This window comes from Chanodichthys erythropterus, chromosome 7, assembly GCF_024489055.1.
Source record: "Chanodichthys erythropterus isolate Z2021 chromosome 7, ASM2448905v1, whole genome shotgun sequence".
Classification (NCBI taxonomy): domain Eukaryota; kingdom Metazoa; phylum Chordata; class Actinopteri; order Cypriniformes; family Xenocyprididae; genus Chanodichthys; species Chanodichthys erythropterus.
Genome location: NC_090227.1, coordinates 12,459,400 through 12,471,771, shown reverse-complemented (window position 1 = coordinate 12,471,771; position 12,372 = coordinate 12,459,400). Strand labels below are relative to the sequence as shown.

The 12,372-nt window shown below is 42.8% G+C and overlaps 1 protein-coding gene across 1 annotated transcript in view; it reads right to left on the bottom strand.

The window, feature by feature from the left end:
- spon1a (spondin 1a) overlaps positions 1-12,372 on the bottom strand; it is a 208,955-nt gene that overhangs the window by 46,170 nt on the left and 150,413 nt on the right. Inside the window, exon 7 of the mRNA XM_067389022.1 lies at positions 1,813-1,877. Within this exon, the coding sequence (XP_067245123.1) occupies positions 1,813-1,877 (65 nt within the window). The remainder of the gene's footprint in view (positions 1-1,812; positions 1,878-12,372) is intronic.

The following is a 12,372-nucleotide window of genomic DNA, read 5'->3' as shown; positions in this document are numbered from 1 at the left end:
GTCAAATTACAGGGGGGTAAAATGACTTTAGACCAACATCATTATTTTATTTTTACACAGAGATTGGTAGGCCAGTTAGGTCTCAAAGCCTTCAGCAAAGGGCTATGTTCACAAATTTGTGTCAAAGTAATGATTAATTCTCAATTTAGAGTGTATGCCTGAGAATACGGGACAAACTGGAAGATACTAATACCAAACTACTAAATGGTATTAGTATCTTTTGAAAGGATACTGCCCCAGTGACAGCATTTGTAACTTTTTCTAGGAGTGCAACAGCACACTGGTGAACACAAAGGCGCACTGACCTATAGTTTTTCAGGCCTTCGGCTCAGTAAAGCTGTCCATAACCTGTTAGTTCAGAAAAGTTTGCCTTTCTCCTTGTTGCCCTCAGATATCTGTTATGTTAATTCCAGTGTGGCATGTGCCGTAGCAGATCCTTCGTATGCCCCATAAGACGCAGTGTATTCGGGTTTACCTCATGCTACAAGGCTTTTACTTTTTCATGTCTGCAACATTGTATGAGTGGTGCCCTCATGGTTCATGGTGGTCCCTTTTGCAGAGTTCTTCCTGTAGAACGGACTCCCCCTGCTACTCAGTCATTTTAGGGTACTGTGCAGGATAAAGAGTTTGGGGGCCTATCATGTAGAGATCGGAAACACTGCAGGCTCTCCACAGTACATTTGCAAGTGACCATGTTGCCTCGCATAGGCTGTTATGTCCATCACGACATGTGTCTTTGATGACCACAGTCTGTTTGTATTTGCCATATGACTATGTACTTTTACAAGGCTTTTGAAGTTCAGAAGTTGTTCTGGGGATGTCACATTTTACAGACAATACTTTCTAATGCAGAAAAAGGATCGGGGACTATGCCTATCTTGGATTAAATCGACTGAATTGCACTCTTCTGGAGTGTAGTTCAGTCAACAAGTAGAACACGAGCACAAAGCACCCATGCCGGCATCGAGTGTGAGTCTAATACTACCCCTAGAAACACGGTCTGCTGCCTCGCAGTAGAATACTCTTCCAGGGATCCATCCTCAAGCCCTGACCTCGCAAATGATCGAAAACAGATTCTCAACACTGACCAAATCCTTGGACTGCACAAAAGTCAGCTGGTCAAAAAGGAAGTTCAGTGCACAAATGTCCTGGAATCCATTGGAGCCAAAGCAAAATCCATTTACTTTGTAAATGTGTGAGGAGCTAAGGCTGGGCCAAAAGAAAGAACCTGAATTGGTAAGCTATGCCCCCAAAAGCAAACCTGAGAAACTTCCTGTGTCTATGAACGATATGAATATGGAGTAAGCATCCATCAGATTTATGATCATTCAGCTACATCTGCTCCATGACATGCTTCTACGTTAGGCATGTGGTTCAACTTTGCCTCTAACTCACTCCACTCTAGGCACTTCCTTATAAAGCGCTGGTGACGTACTTCCTCAGAGGCCAGCGCATCAGCAATACATTTCTGTAGGGAGCACTGTCTTGTTCCTTATTCAAGGAATCAAAGTTACATGCATAATCGAGACATTTCCCAAACACTTTCGGTCTGCCATTACTCAAAAAATGAGATAGTCCTGTCCACAACACACTATTGGTTGAAACAGAAGAACTCAAACAAAGAGCAATGTTTTGAAAGTGCAAAAGAGCCACAGCTTTTGCTCTATGCAAGACATAATATAAGTGACATACTAATATGTGCATATTAAACTGGAATATTTAATCTTTAAAAATGTAGTTTGTATTTTAATGACATTATAAAGAGGAAAGATATACCAGCACACACACACTAATTATATGACAGTTACTCACACATTGAGGGGCTGCCAGGCTGGCCATTGGGCCTTCATCTTTATGACGGTCAAGACCTCGTCACCCTGTGTGATGAAAGAGAAAAGTAAATCAATATATAAATATATTACAGCTCTGATTTACCACAGTGTTTAACTCCCTAAAATTACTGTAACACATAGTCTCAAGTAGTTTTCTTTATCAGCAATTTGTCTCTTTTCCAATAAAAGTATATAAACATCCTTACAATAAGATACAGTTACCTGAGAAGCATTTTTTTTTTAATACCACTGGCAACTAAAAAGTAAGCAAATTTTGAACAAAATGAAAGTCAATGGTTTAAACATGATTAATTCTCTAAAAAACAAGTCTTAATATCTTGAGCAATTTTGCTTTAAGTAAATATATTTTGCTTTTTTAACAAGAAAAAAAAGACTAAGAATCACAGTACTTTTTGCAGTGTTTCTGTCTTTCTCTCATCCCTTTGTTTGTCTTGACAGGAAGTAATGTATGAAGCTTCATATTCTTCCTGCTGATGGAGTGATCACATCAGAGTCTTATAAAAGCTGTATAAATATTTCATCAATGGCTCACGGTACGCAGGCCAGCAGTGTGTATAGCTCTCTCACACTCAAACCATATCAGGAGTTCATGGGAAGGACGACTGTCAAAGGAATGGTTTCACTTCTGGGGTTAAAATACATCATTCTTTATCATGCAAATACGCAACACTTTGTTTCATACTTTGAGCTTCCCATGCAGTATTGATCCAGCTTTCTTACACACCAGTTTCTATCCATTCAAAAGCAGAACACAGTTCTAGATTTGCATTCCCTAGAGCATTACTAGAAATTTCTTAAAGTATGATGAAATTAAGCAGGGGCGCATTTCCTAAACACATTGTTAGCCAACTATAGCCACAGGTTCCATAGTTAGCAACATAGTTCAAAGATTCTGTTTCCGTTCTAGTTCCATTCACAAACACCATCAAAAACATCTTGTAACCCTCGTTCCCCTTCAGGGAACGAGGGTTACATACGTAACTGAGACGTTCCCTTTCAGTCGGTCATGTTCAACGTACGTCCGTAGTGACCGACGAATTGGGATCCCAAATAAAACGCCACAGTTACTGACCTCTTCCAGTGCCCAGCGTAAGCTCCAGCCATCCGGCGCACCTTGGGGCAGAGAAGGGGGCGAGCTTACACCAAGACAGTCTACTGCTGTTCTGCAAGACCCACTCGGTAAGACTTAGACAACACTGGGGAAGCGAATCCATAGGGGACACTGCTGAGACCATAACATACCCTGGAGGGGAGGAATTACATGGAAATATACATATGGACTGGCTGTGGGCAGTACGCATATGGAGTCCCTGGGATGGCTCCAGCCTAGAAGTAGGGGGAGACTCATCTGACAGGTGACAGCAGAGCTGACTCTGCTGAAGGAAATACACAGGCTCAACGTAGGGATTTTGACCATAGACAATACACATATGGGATCACTCACATGGGGGGGTCACAACATATGGCACCCAGCCAAACATCAACGTCGGTGACAGACGTTTGGCCTAGCATCAGACACTCCGCAATGTCTGAGCCGCAAGAGGAGGCAGAGGAACTCAACAGGTTTTGCCAGGCGGGGAACTCACTGGAGAAAATGGATGCATGTATCTGGCCCAGGGGGCAGGAATGGCGAAGCCGAAACTAGAATGGGTCCTTCACGTTACCGGCTACTGGAAGCGAGTACACTGGAAGACACCGGTTCCACACGAAAGCTATAGAATCTAGCGAGCGTGTTGGTTGTCGCCCAGCCTGCAGCTCTACAGATATCTGTCAGTGAGGCGCCGTTCGTCAGCGCCCAGGAAGAGGCAACTACTTTAGTAGAGTGAGCTCTTAACCCGAGCGGGCAAGGCACGCCTTGGGACTGATAAGCCAAGGCGATGGCATCCACTATCCAGTGGGCCATCCTCTGCTTGGAGACAGCCTTTCCCTTCTGCTGGCCTCCGTAACATACAAAGAGCTGATCTGAGGTGCTTAAGCTTTGCATTCTATCCACGTACAGGCGCAGAGTGCGGACGGCACAGAACAAAGTCAGGGCTTGGTCTGCCTCCTCCGAAGGCAGCACTTGCAGGTTCACTACCTGATCTCTGAAGGGAGTGGTAGGAATGGGCAATGGGCTGAGTCCAGAGAGGAAAACAGATCTATCTGTGTGGCTCAGAAACACTGCCAGATCAGCTGGACCACCTGGGGATGGATTCTCCATTCGTCCGGAAGCGAAGGCTGTGAGAGCTCATAAGGCTGCACGGTTGAGCAGGCCTGGGACATGAATGGCACAAAGCGACCTCAGATGCTTCTGACTCCATAGCAAGAGATGGCGGGCGAGTTGTGACATGCGACGGGAGCGTGAGGTGAGCTAACACCATGTCCCTGTGTTCACACAACTGCTCCCACTAGCTAGTCGTCGAGGTAGTTGAGAATGCGAACACCCTGTTCCTTGAGCGAAACAATGGCTGCCTACGCAACCTTGGTAAAGATGCGGGGCGACAGGGCCAGCCCGAAGGGTAGAGCTTTGTACTGATATGCCCGACCCTTGAACGCAAACCGTAGGAAGGGTCTGTGTCGAGGCAGAATCGAGACATGAAAGTATGTGTCCTTCAGGTCAATCGCTGCAAACCAATCCTGGGGACGGATGCATTCGAAAATGCATTTCTGTGTAAGCATCTTGAACAGCAGCCTGTGAAGGGACCGATTCAGGACACGCAGATCCAGGATTGGCCGTAACCCACTGCTTTTCTTGGGTACAATAAAGTAGAGGCTGTAAAACCCTGACTTCATATTGACTGGAGGGAGTACTGGGACCCGACTCGGATGGCATAGAGGGTTCGGACTCTGCGACATACACACTGGGACCTGCTGGCGAGGTGAGAGGGGGCTGAAAGTGGCAAGGCGGAGCACTGCACACTGCCAGCCGCGCCCTCTTGGGACCTGGAGGATTGGGAAACAGCTCTCTTTGTGAAAAGGTGGGTACTGCTGGACTCCGGAGAGCCAGTGGTGGGACAAAACAAGACACAAATTCACACAAAAATGCGGGCATCATCTCCCGAAGAGCTGACATCCTCTAATCCAGGGCGCCCGTCTCAGGACAGATTCCAAGTTCTTTTGCCACCTGGCTTGGCTGGGTCTGAGCGGGCTGGGTGCCGCGTCTGCGACTAACTCCCTGCTGTCTGGCGGGTGGAGGCTGCTGCTTTGCAGACTGCTGTGCAGGGGCGGAGCACGATGCAGACAGGTGTCCTCGGCGTTGAGCAGACTGAGGTTGCTCAGTCAGCGGTGGAGGCAGCAGCGGACCGCTGGGGTAGAATGTGCTTGATGGACTCAGTCTGCTTCTGGGTGGCCAAGAACTGCTGGGCAAAGCTCTTGACCGCATCGGCGAATAGGCTGAACTGAGACACAGGGGAGTCCAGGAAACGATATTTATCGGTCTCCCTCATGTCCGCCAAGGTCAGCCACAGGTGGCGTTGCTGGACCACAAGCATAGCCATTGCCATTTCCATTGTCAAAAGTTGTGAATGGTACCCTAATTCCGAACCGTACCGTACCACTTTTTTGGGACCCTTTCGTTGGCGTACCAAGCACAACAGTACCGTACCAAAAGGGTGGAGCTACACTCTGTAGAACATTGATTGGTTGACAGAGAATTGTCACTTGCGCATGCTACAAGGGGAATGACAACACAAGAGGCGCCACACAAAAATGTGATTCAGGCAATGCATGCATTGATTATCTTCACTTCATGTAGGCTATATAACAAAACAAAATATAAAACACAACCCTGCCTATTTTCGGTTTTATTTAAAAAAAAATAAAAAATAAAAAAAATAAACCTATTAATGTGTGGTTCAGGCAATATGTGCATATGTACTCTGATTATATTCACTGTACATAGCCTATAATAAAATGAAATAAGACAAAACAACCTTGTCTTTTTGTTAAGAGTCAGTTTTAATTATCAATAATAACCATTTTATAAGTATAAGTATAAAATATGACAAGCTATACAATATTCCGTATTTATACCCGCCTTGCGGGGCGGTACGTGTTATGCAAATATCGCACGCCAATTCCATTGGCTTGTTTAGTTTCACTTGAAGCTGATAGGGTTCTCTGGCGATATCCCAATTTGTTGGTCACTACTGACGTACGTTTAACGTGACCGACTGAAAGGGAACTTGTTTGACTGGAGCTTCAGCTCTCAACCTGTGGTTAGAAGTATAGTTTCTTCTTATCATGACATGTTTGTTAACATGCAGTACATTCTTTCTCCTGTAATGTGTAAGCATTTCATTTAGTCTGTCATGACACAAGAAGGCGACACCCCTTCCACACAGTGTACATGTGTGAGACACCTGTATGCGACTCAAGAATATCATGCATAAATAAAGTTGGAAAGTGTTCTTCTATCCACATCTACTGGCATCCCAATAGACGGCTCTATAAATATGCATGTGAGAGTGGGTATAACAGGTAGATACATTAAAATGGTGACAATGATTTAAAAGCAATCTCGGCATGTGTTTCTAAAGATTGGGAATGCCTGCACGTCAATGAGTGAGTACACACAGCTGACCTAAAAAGCCATAGCTATGCAACTCGTAATGACTCATGCATCAATCCAGCCGTTTTATACTGAAACGGATCCCAGTTCATTAGGAACTCGATGGAATAAGTGGATGCAGCATTTCAAAAACTTTCTTGTTTGAATATTACCGGTGATGCCAGGCAAAGAGCGCTATTACTGCACCTCGCTGGCGAACACGTGCATGAAATCTACAACACGTTTACATCAGATGATGACAGCTATGCAGAAATGAAAACAAAACTAAATGGCTACTTCGCTCCCAAAAAGAGCACACAGTAACTTATTTACCAATTCATAAAAGCTGTACAACAAGCTGATGAGAACCTGGACATGTATCAAACTAGACTCAGAATGCTTGCAAAAGACTGTGAGTTTTTCAGTGTTGATTGTGAGATAAAGGCGCAGTTGATACAAAGCTGCACTTCATCCAGGCTGCGAAGAAAAGCACTCAGAGAACCAGACCTAACTGTAGAGGCTCTGCTAGATCATGGCAGAACTGTCTTCTCTATATTCAGAATTCCTAGTGTGCTTAAAACTGATAACGGACCCCTTTCAACAGCAGTATGTTCTCAGTTTGCCGAGTATCTTGGATTCCGTCACAGCCACACTTTGGCCACAAGCGAATGCCACAGCTGAGTGGTTTATGCACACCTTAGGGAAAGCCATTTGAATTACACAAGGCATTCCATGGCGGCAACAATTGAATGTCTTTCTTCGTGAGTGCAGATCCACACCTCACAGTACCACAGGGACTTCACCAGCTGAGATTTTCAAAGGAAGGTGCATACAAAGATTCCCCTTGCTAGTCCAAACACCATTGAGGCTGATGCTGACATCCGCAAAAGAGACAAAAAGGACAGAAAACCTCATTAGACACCGGAAGACATGCCATATACTTTACAATCAAACCTGGTGACACAGTGTTGTGTCAGCAACAAGAGCAGAACAAGCTAACAACACCATAGAATGAAAAGCCACCCACAGTCACCAATGTTAAAGACACAATGGTAACTGCAGAAGGAAGTGGACATACCATCACCAGAAACTGTTAATTCTTTAAAAGATTCAACCAGGAGACACAAGATCATTTGTTGGAATTAGAAGAGGCTTCTAGGCATAACCGCAGACCTCCTGCATACCTCTCTGAGTATGTCTAAATGAATTGTGTAGTGTAGCTAAACACCCAGATAGACTGTTTAAAGTTGTTGTTTCAAACAGTTTATAAAACAAGGACTGTTCAAACTCGATGACGTAAAGTATTCATGTCGATAATGAAGTTTGTCAGTAAATTCCCTAAAGTTCTCTAGGGTTAAGTATACTAATATTTTGTTATCAGAACAGAGTAAAGTCTCCACTCTGTATTACAGAGCACTGATTTTTTTAAAAACCTGTTTAAGTTATAATGAGATACAATAGCGTTTAATTAAAAAAAAAAAAAAAAAGGAATGATGTAATGTATAAGCATTTTATTTATTCTGTCATGACGCAAGAAAGCGACACCCCACCCATACAGTGTAAATGTGCGAGTCACCTGTATGCGACTAGAGAATATCATGCATAAAAAAAGTTGGAAAGTGTTCTTATATCCACATCTACTGACATCCTTTTAGACGGCTCTATAAACATGCATGTGAGAGCGAGTATTACAGGAAGAGTCATTACATCTCCTTCATTCCATTTAAACATATACACATTTCAATTTATATATCTTAGTGTGTCAACAATCAGCACCGTTTTTGAAGAGTGCGTATGCATAAATGCATAAGGGAACCCTGGAGTATAACATAAGAGGGAACCCATGATGAATCAAACATCAAGCAAAATGACAGGGAACAAAAATAGTATAGTCCATGAATGAACCACATATATGAAGAAATAAAATGTAGGCCAATTACACACTGCATGTTAACATGAAAAAAAAAGAATGGCTTTCTGTTGTTTGTGAAAATGCACTATAATATTAATAATAATAATAATAATAATAAAGGCATTAATTACGATCTCAAATCGATTAATTAGCATAAGGTATCCCCACCATCTGTGTGTGTTCATCTGCATGTGACTTCATTTCCATAAAATTGTGTAGACTCTCTTGAGGCTACAAAGACAAAGTGTACTTGACAGCTCTGAAAGGTCCTTAGCAGCTCCTAAAGTTCTTGGCAGCTATAATCACAACTGTCTGTTGCATAAAATCAACCGCATTAGCATGAAGCTTTGCCTCTTTTGTGTTCCTTGTTATCAACATGCCTTGATTTGCATACAAACCAAGGACTTATGCGAGGATCCAGTTTGTGGACTTCAAATCGACCTTCAACACCATCATCCCAGCACTCCTACAGACTACGTTAACCCGGCTCTCTGTTCCTAGCTCTGTTTGTCAGTGGATCACCAGATCTCTGACAGATAGGCAACATCAAGTGAGAATGGGGAAATTCACATCCGATATCTGCACAATCAGCACTGGCTGGGAATGTGTTCTTTCCCCACTGCTCTTCTCCCTGTATACCAATGACTGCACTGCCAAAGACCCTTCTGTCACACTTCTAAAGTTTTCAGATGACACTACCATCATTGGCCTCATACATAATGTTTGCATATAGGTTTAACAGCTGGCTGTCTGGTGCCATCTTAAGGTATATGTCTGAGGCATGTGTAACAACTTAGCCAATCATGGCTGATGCAGTGATGACGTAGCAGGGTGCTCCCAACTACTGCACCCTAGCACCCTCCTCAGAGGGGGAGACTATTTCTCCTTAAAACAATCCATTTGGCCTGCACTCGGTGAGGAATGAACTCTCGCACGCGCCTCTCTAAACCTGTTCACTACCATCTCAACGGCAGCGCAGAACAGTCCAGAGGGTGAGACAGGGGCGTCCAAGAGTATAGCTTTGTCATACTCCTTGATGCCTGAAAAATTAAGCCACATAGAGGAGTATGTCCTCGGTGAAAGATAATTCACAAAATTTATCTCCACCCGTGGCATCCTCCCATAACGCAATTCACTTAGCCCAGCTACGTTAGAATAATTCAAAGCAGAATCGGGGAATGGATGTTCCCATGAACCCGACACCTCAGTTTGCAGGTCTAGGAGAAATGGAAGGCTCACTGGAGCATTGCACTTATGACTGTGCAGTTATCACTCATCCAAGTGGCTTTTTTATATGCTGGGAGCACCCTGCGACATCATCACTGCGTCGGCCATGATTGACTAAGTTGTTACCCATGCCTCAGACACTGGGGTCCTGTGGGACGCATCCAAATTTTGCATCAGTAAAAAGTAGCAGTAGCAGTTTATTTCATTTGCATCTTTCTTTTACTGTAATTGTCCTTGTTATTTTCTATGCTGTAGTTATTGCATTCTGCAATAAAAAAAAAAAAGGAAAGGGCCTTCAGACCTGAGCTCACTGCCACCCAGTTGCCTTAGGAAAACAGTTATCAGTGGGTAACATGCATGTATGGGAGTCAAAACAGGATAATTACGGCAAAGTTATTTCAAAGTGCCACACTTCCTGCTGCCAACAGGTGGTGCTTTGCCTTTACCTGAATATTGTCATGTAGGTGTCATCAGGCCAGGACTATTATCAAAATGTGAAGTTTGGAGCAGATTGGACATTGTATACATTAGCACTTACCCAAGTGTTGCATGATATAATGTGTTTCTAATATGCTTGGTAGTTTGTGGCATATTGAAATGTGTTTCTGGGAGTGAATTACAGCATAAAGCAGGGGTGTCCAAACTACAGCCCTCGGGCCAAATGCGGCCCGTGGATGAATTTCAAACGGCCCGCAGCTTATCTATTAAAATATATTATATATGTCCCACCATGCATAATTTACAAATCGTGCAGTTTCACAATGTCAACACAAGGTGGCAGTACTAGATTTTAGGCCAGGGAAACCATGCAAAACGAAACATCGCTATTTTTGCACACTGCACAACGCGCAACTCACAAATGTGTTTACTTGTCTCGATCACATGACCACTAAACAGCCAGTGAGAAGTGTTCGAGTTCAGAGTAGAGGTCTCAGGTACAAGCTGCAAATCTCTCTGTGATTTAATTTAGTTTAAATCCAGTTGAAAGATCGCTGACTTAATCACAACACCAACGTGCAAATCAGGAGAAACACTGAGCCGATCCAGTTAAAATACTGTTCAACCAACAATTCAACAACATTTATCATGGCTTTAATGTGGTAACACTAACTGTAACCGTGGTATTTTGTCAGAAATATAGGTTAATATCTAATTTTATTTTCATTTTTAATGGAGACATGTATTAAATGAGTAATACAGGCCAAATTACAGACTATTTCTTGTCATAAACTTGCAGTTTAATATTAATTAATTAATACAAAAGAGTGTGATAGGACCCTCAACGACAATTAAATGACTACTGTAATCAGGACTGGTGGAGGACAGGAAAGATGACATCAACGGCCCATTGATCATAGGCTTATCTCATCACGAGTTGCCTTTGTTCAGTACATGGTGTGAATGACCATGGACTCCTAAGGCTGCCAAACCGGTTCTGGTTAGAGAACAGCAAGAACAATGAAATGCTCCAAAAGAAAGAATTTCTATACGTATTGGATTGGAACCACAAAAATGGCCAGGAATACTTTAAGAAACATGTCCTATACATCTTTTTACTCATCCAGGAAACTGTGCACACACAGTGGAAACCGCACCTGGAATAAAAGCTAATGTAATCACACCAACTGAGACAGAAATTAGATACTCCAACCAATTCACATCAAGTCTGGACTCTACGAGTTCAGAACACTGCCACAAGGATTTTGAGATAGGTTTGAAAAAGAAAAATAACACATTCCCAAGGTCCTAAATATATTGTTTTATTTAACTGTGTATTTTGAGACAATACAAAAAGTTTTACAGGATGAAAGGTGGACATGTTAAGGGATGGACACCTGGAATGCTGTGACCCAATCACATCACCACATCAGGAAAGGTACTTTAGGGAAGAAAGGAACCGGGGCAGAAGAAAGGAACCAATCATTCAACCATGAGCATTCGTGGCAGGGCAGAGGAGTCCACTCAAGCCTGATGTTTGCAGCCATCCGGGCAAGCATTGCTGCCAACTTTGAGAGGGCAGAAACTTTCCAATTATAACCCTGAGATCGCCCTCAGTGCTCACTGCCAATGTCCCAAACCCGGAAGTAGAAGAACCAGGATGGGAAGAGGTGACTCTCAGCCTTTTAACCCTCTGGGGCATGAGGTGTTTTCTGGGCCTGGGGGTGTTTTGACATGCCCTGACATTTGTGCTTATTTCTGTTTATGTTCATGGAGAAAGATTACACTATATTCAGCACAAAATCTGCTACAATAATATGTGAGCAGCATGTTTGTGAAAGTTTGTAGTTTTGAGAAAATTACATTTATTCGTGGTTTGTGAAAAAAAAAAAAAAAGTCACTAAAATAAGGCCATAAAACGCATACTGAATATTTGTTCACAAGACTTTTGAAAAATGTATGTTGTAGCCTAGAATTTTTGCTTCAGAACAATGTGAAAATAATCCTGCCCACTCATTCACATACAATAAAATATTGATTTAAATTTTTTAAGACACGTTTTGTGTCAGAAGACTATGCGGGGGCGTGAACAAAGACCCTCCCTAATGGCCCTGTCAGCTGAATGGGAGTGTGAGGGAACTAGGACAAAGAATGTGAGGATATTTTAAAAGAATAACTTTTTGATTGATTGTATTTTATTTACAACACAACATAATCCAAATATACATAACAAAGGGCAAAAAGGCACATTATTGAGCACACTGACCTAAAGACAGAGACTTAAACAGTCACACCTTTGTGCCATTCCTGAAACAATTCCTGTTCAACATATCTCTCATTTCCAAGTTTTTTTTTCTTTTTTTTTTTTTTTCTCCATTTTACCATGTTCATGTAGAGGCTTGCTGATGTTGCTA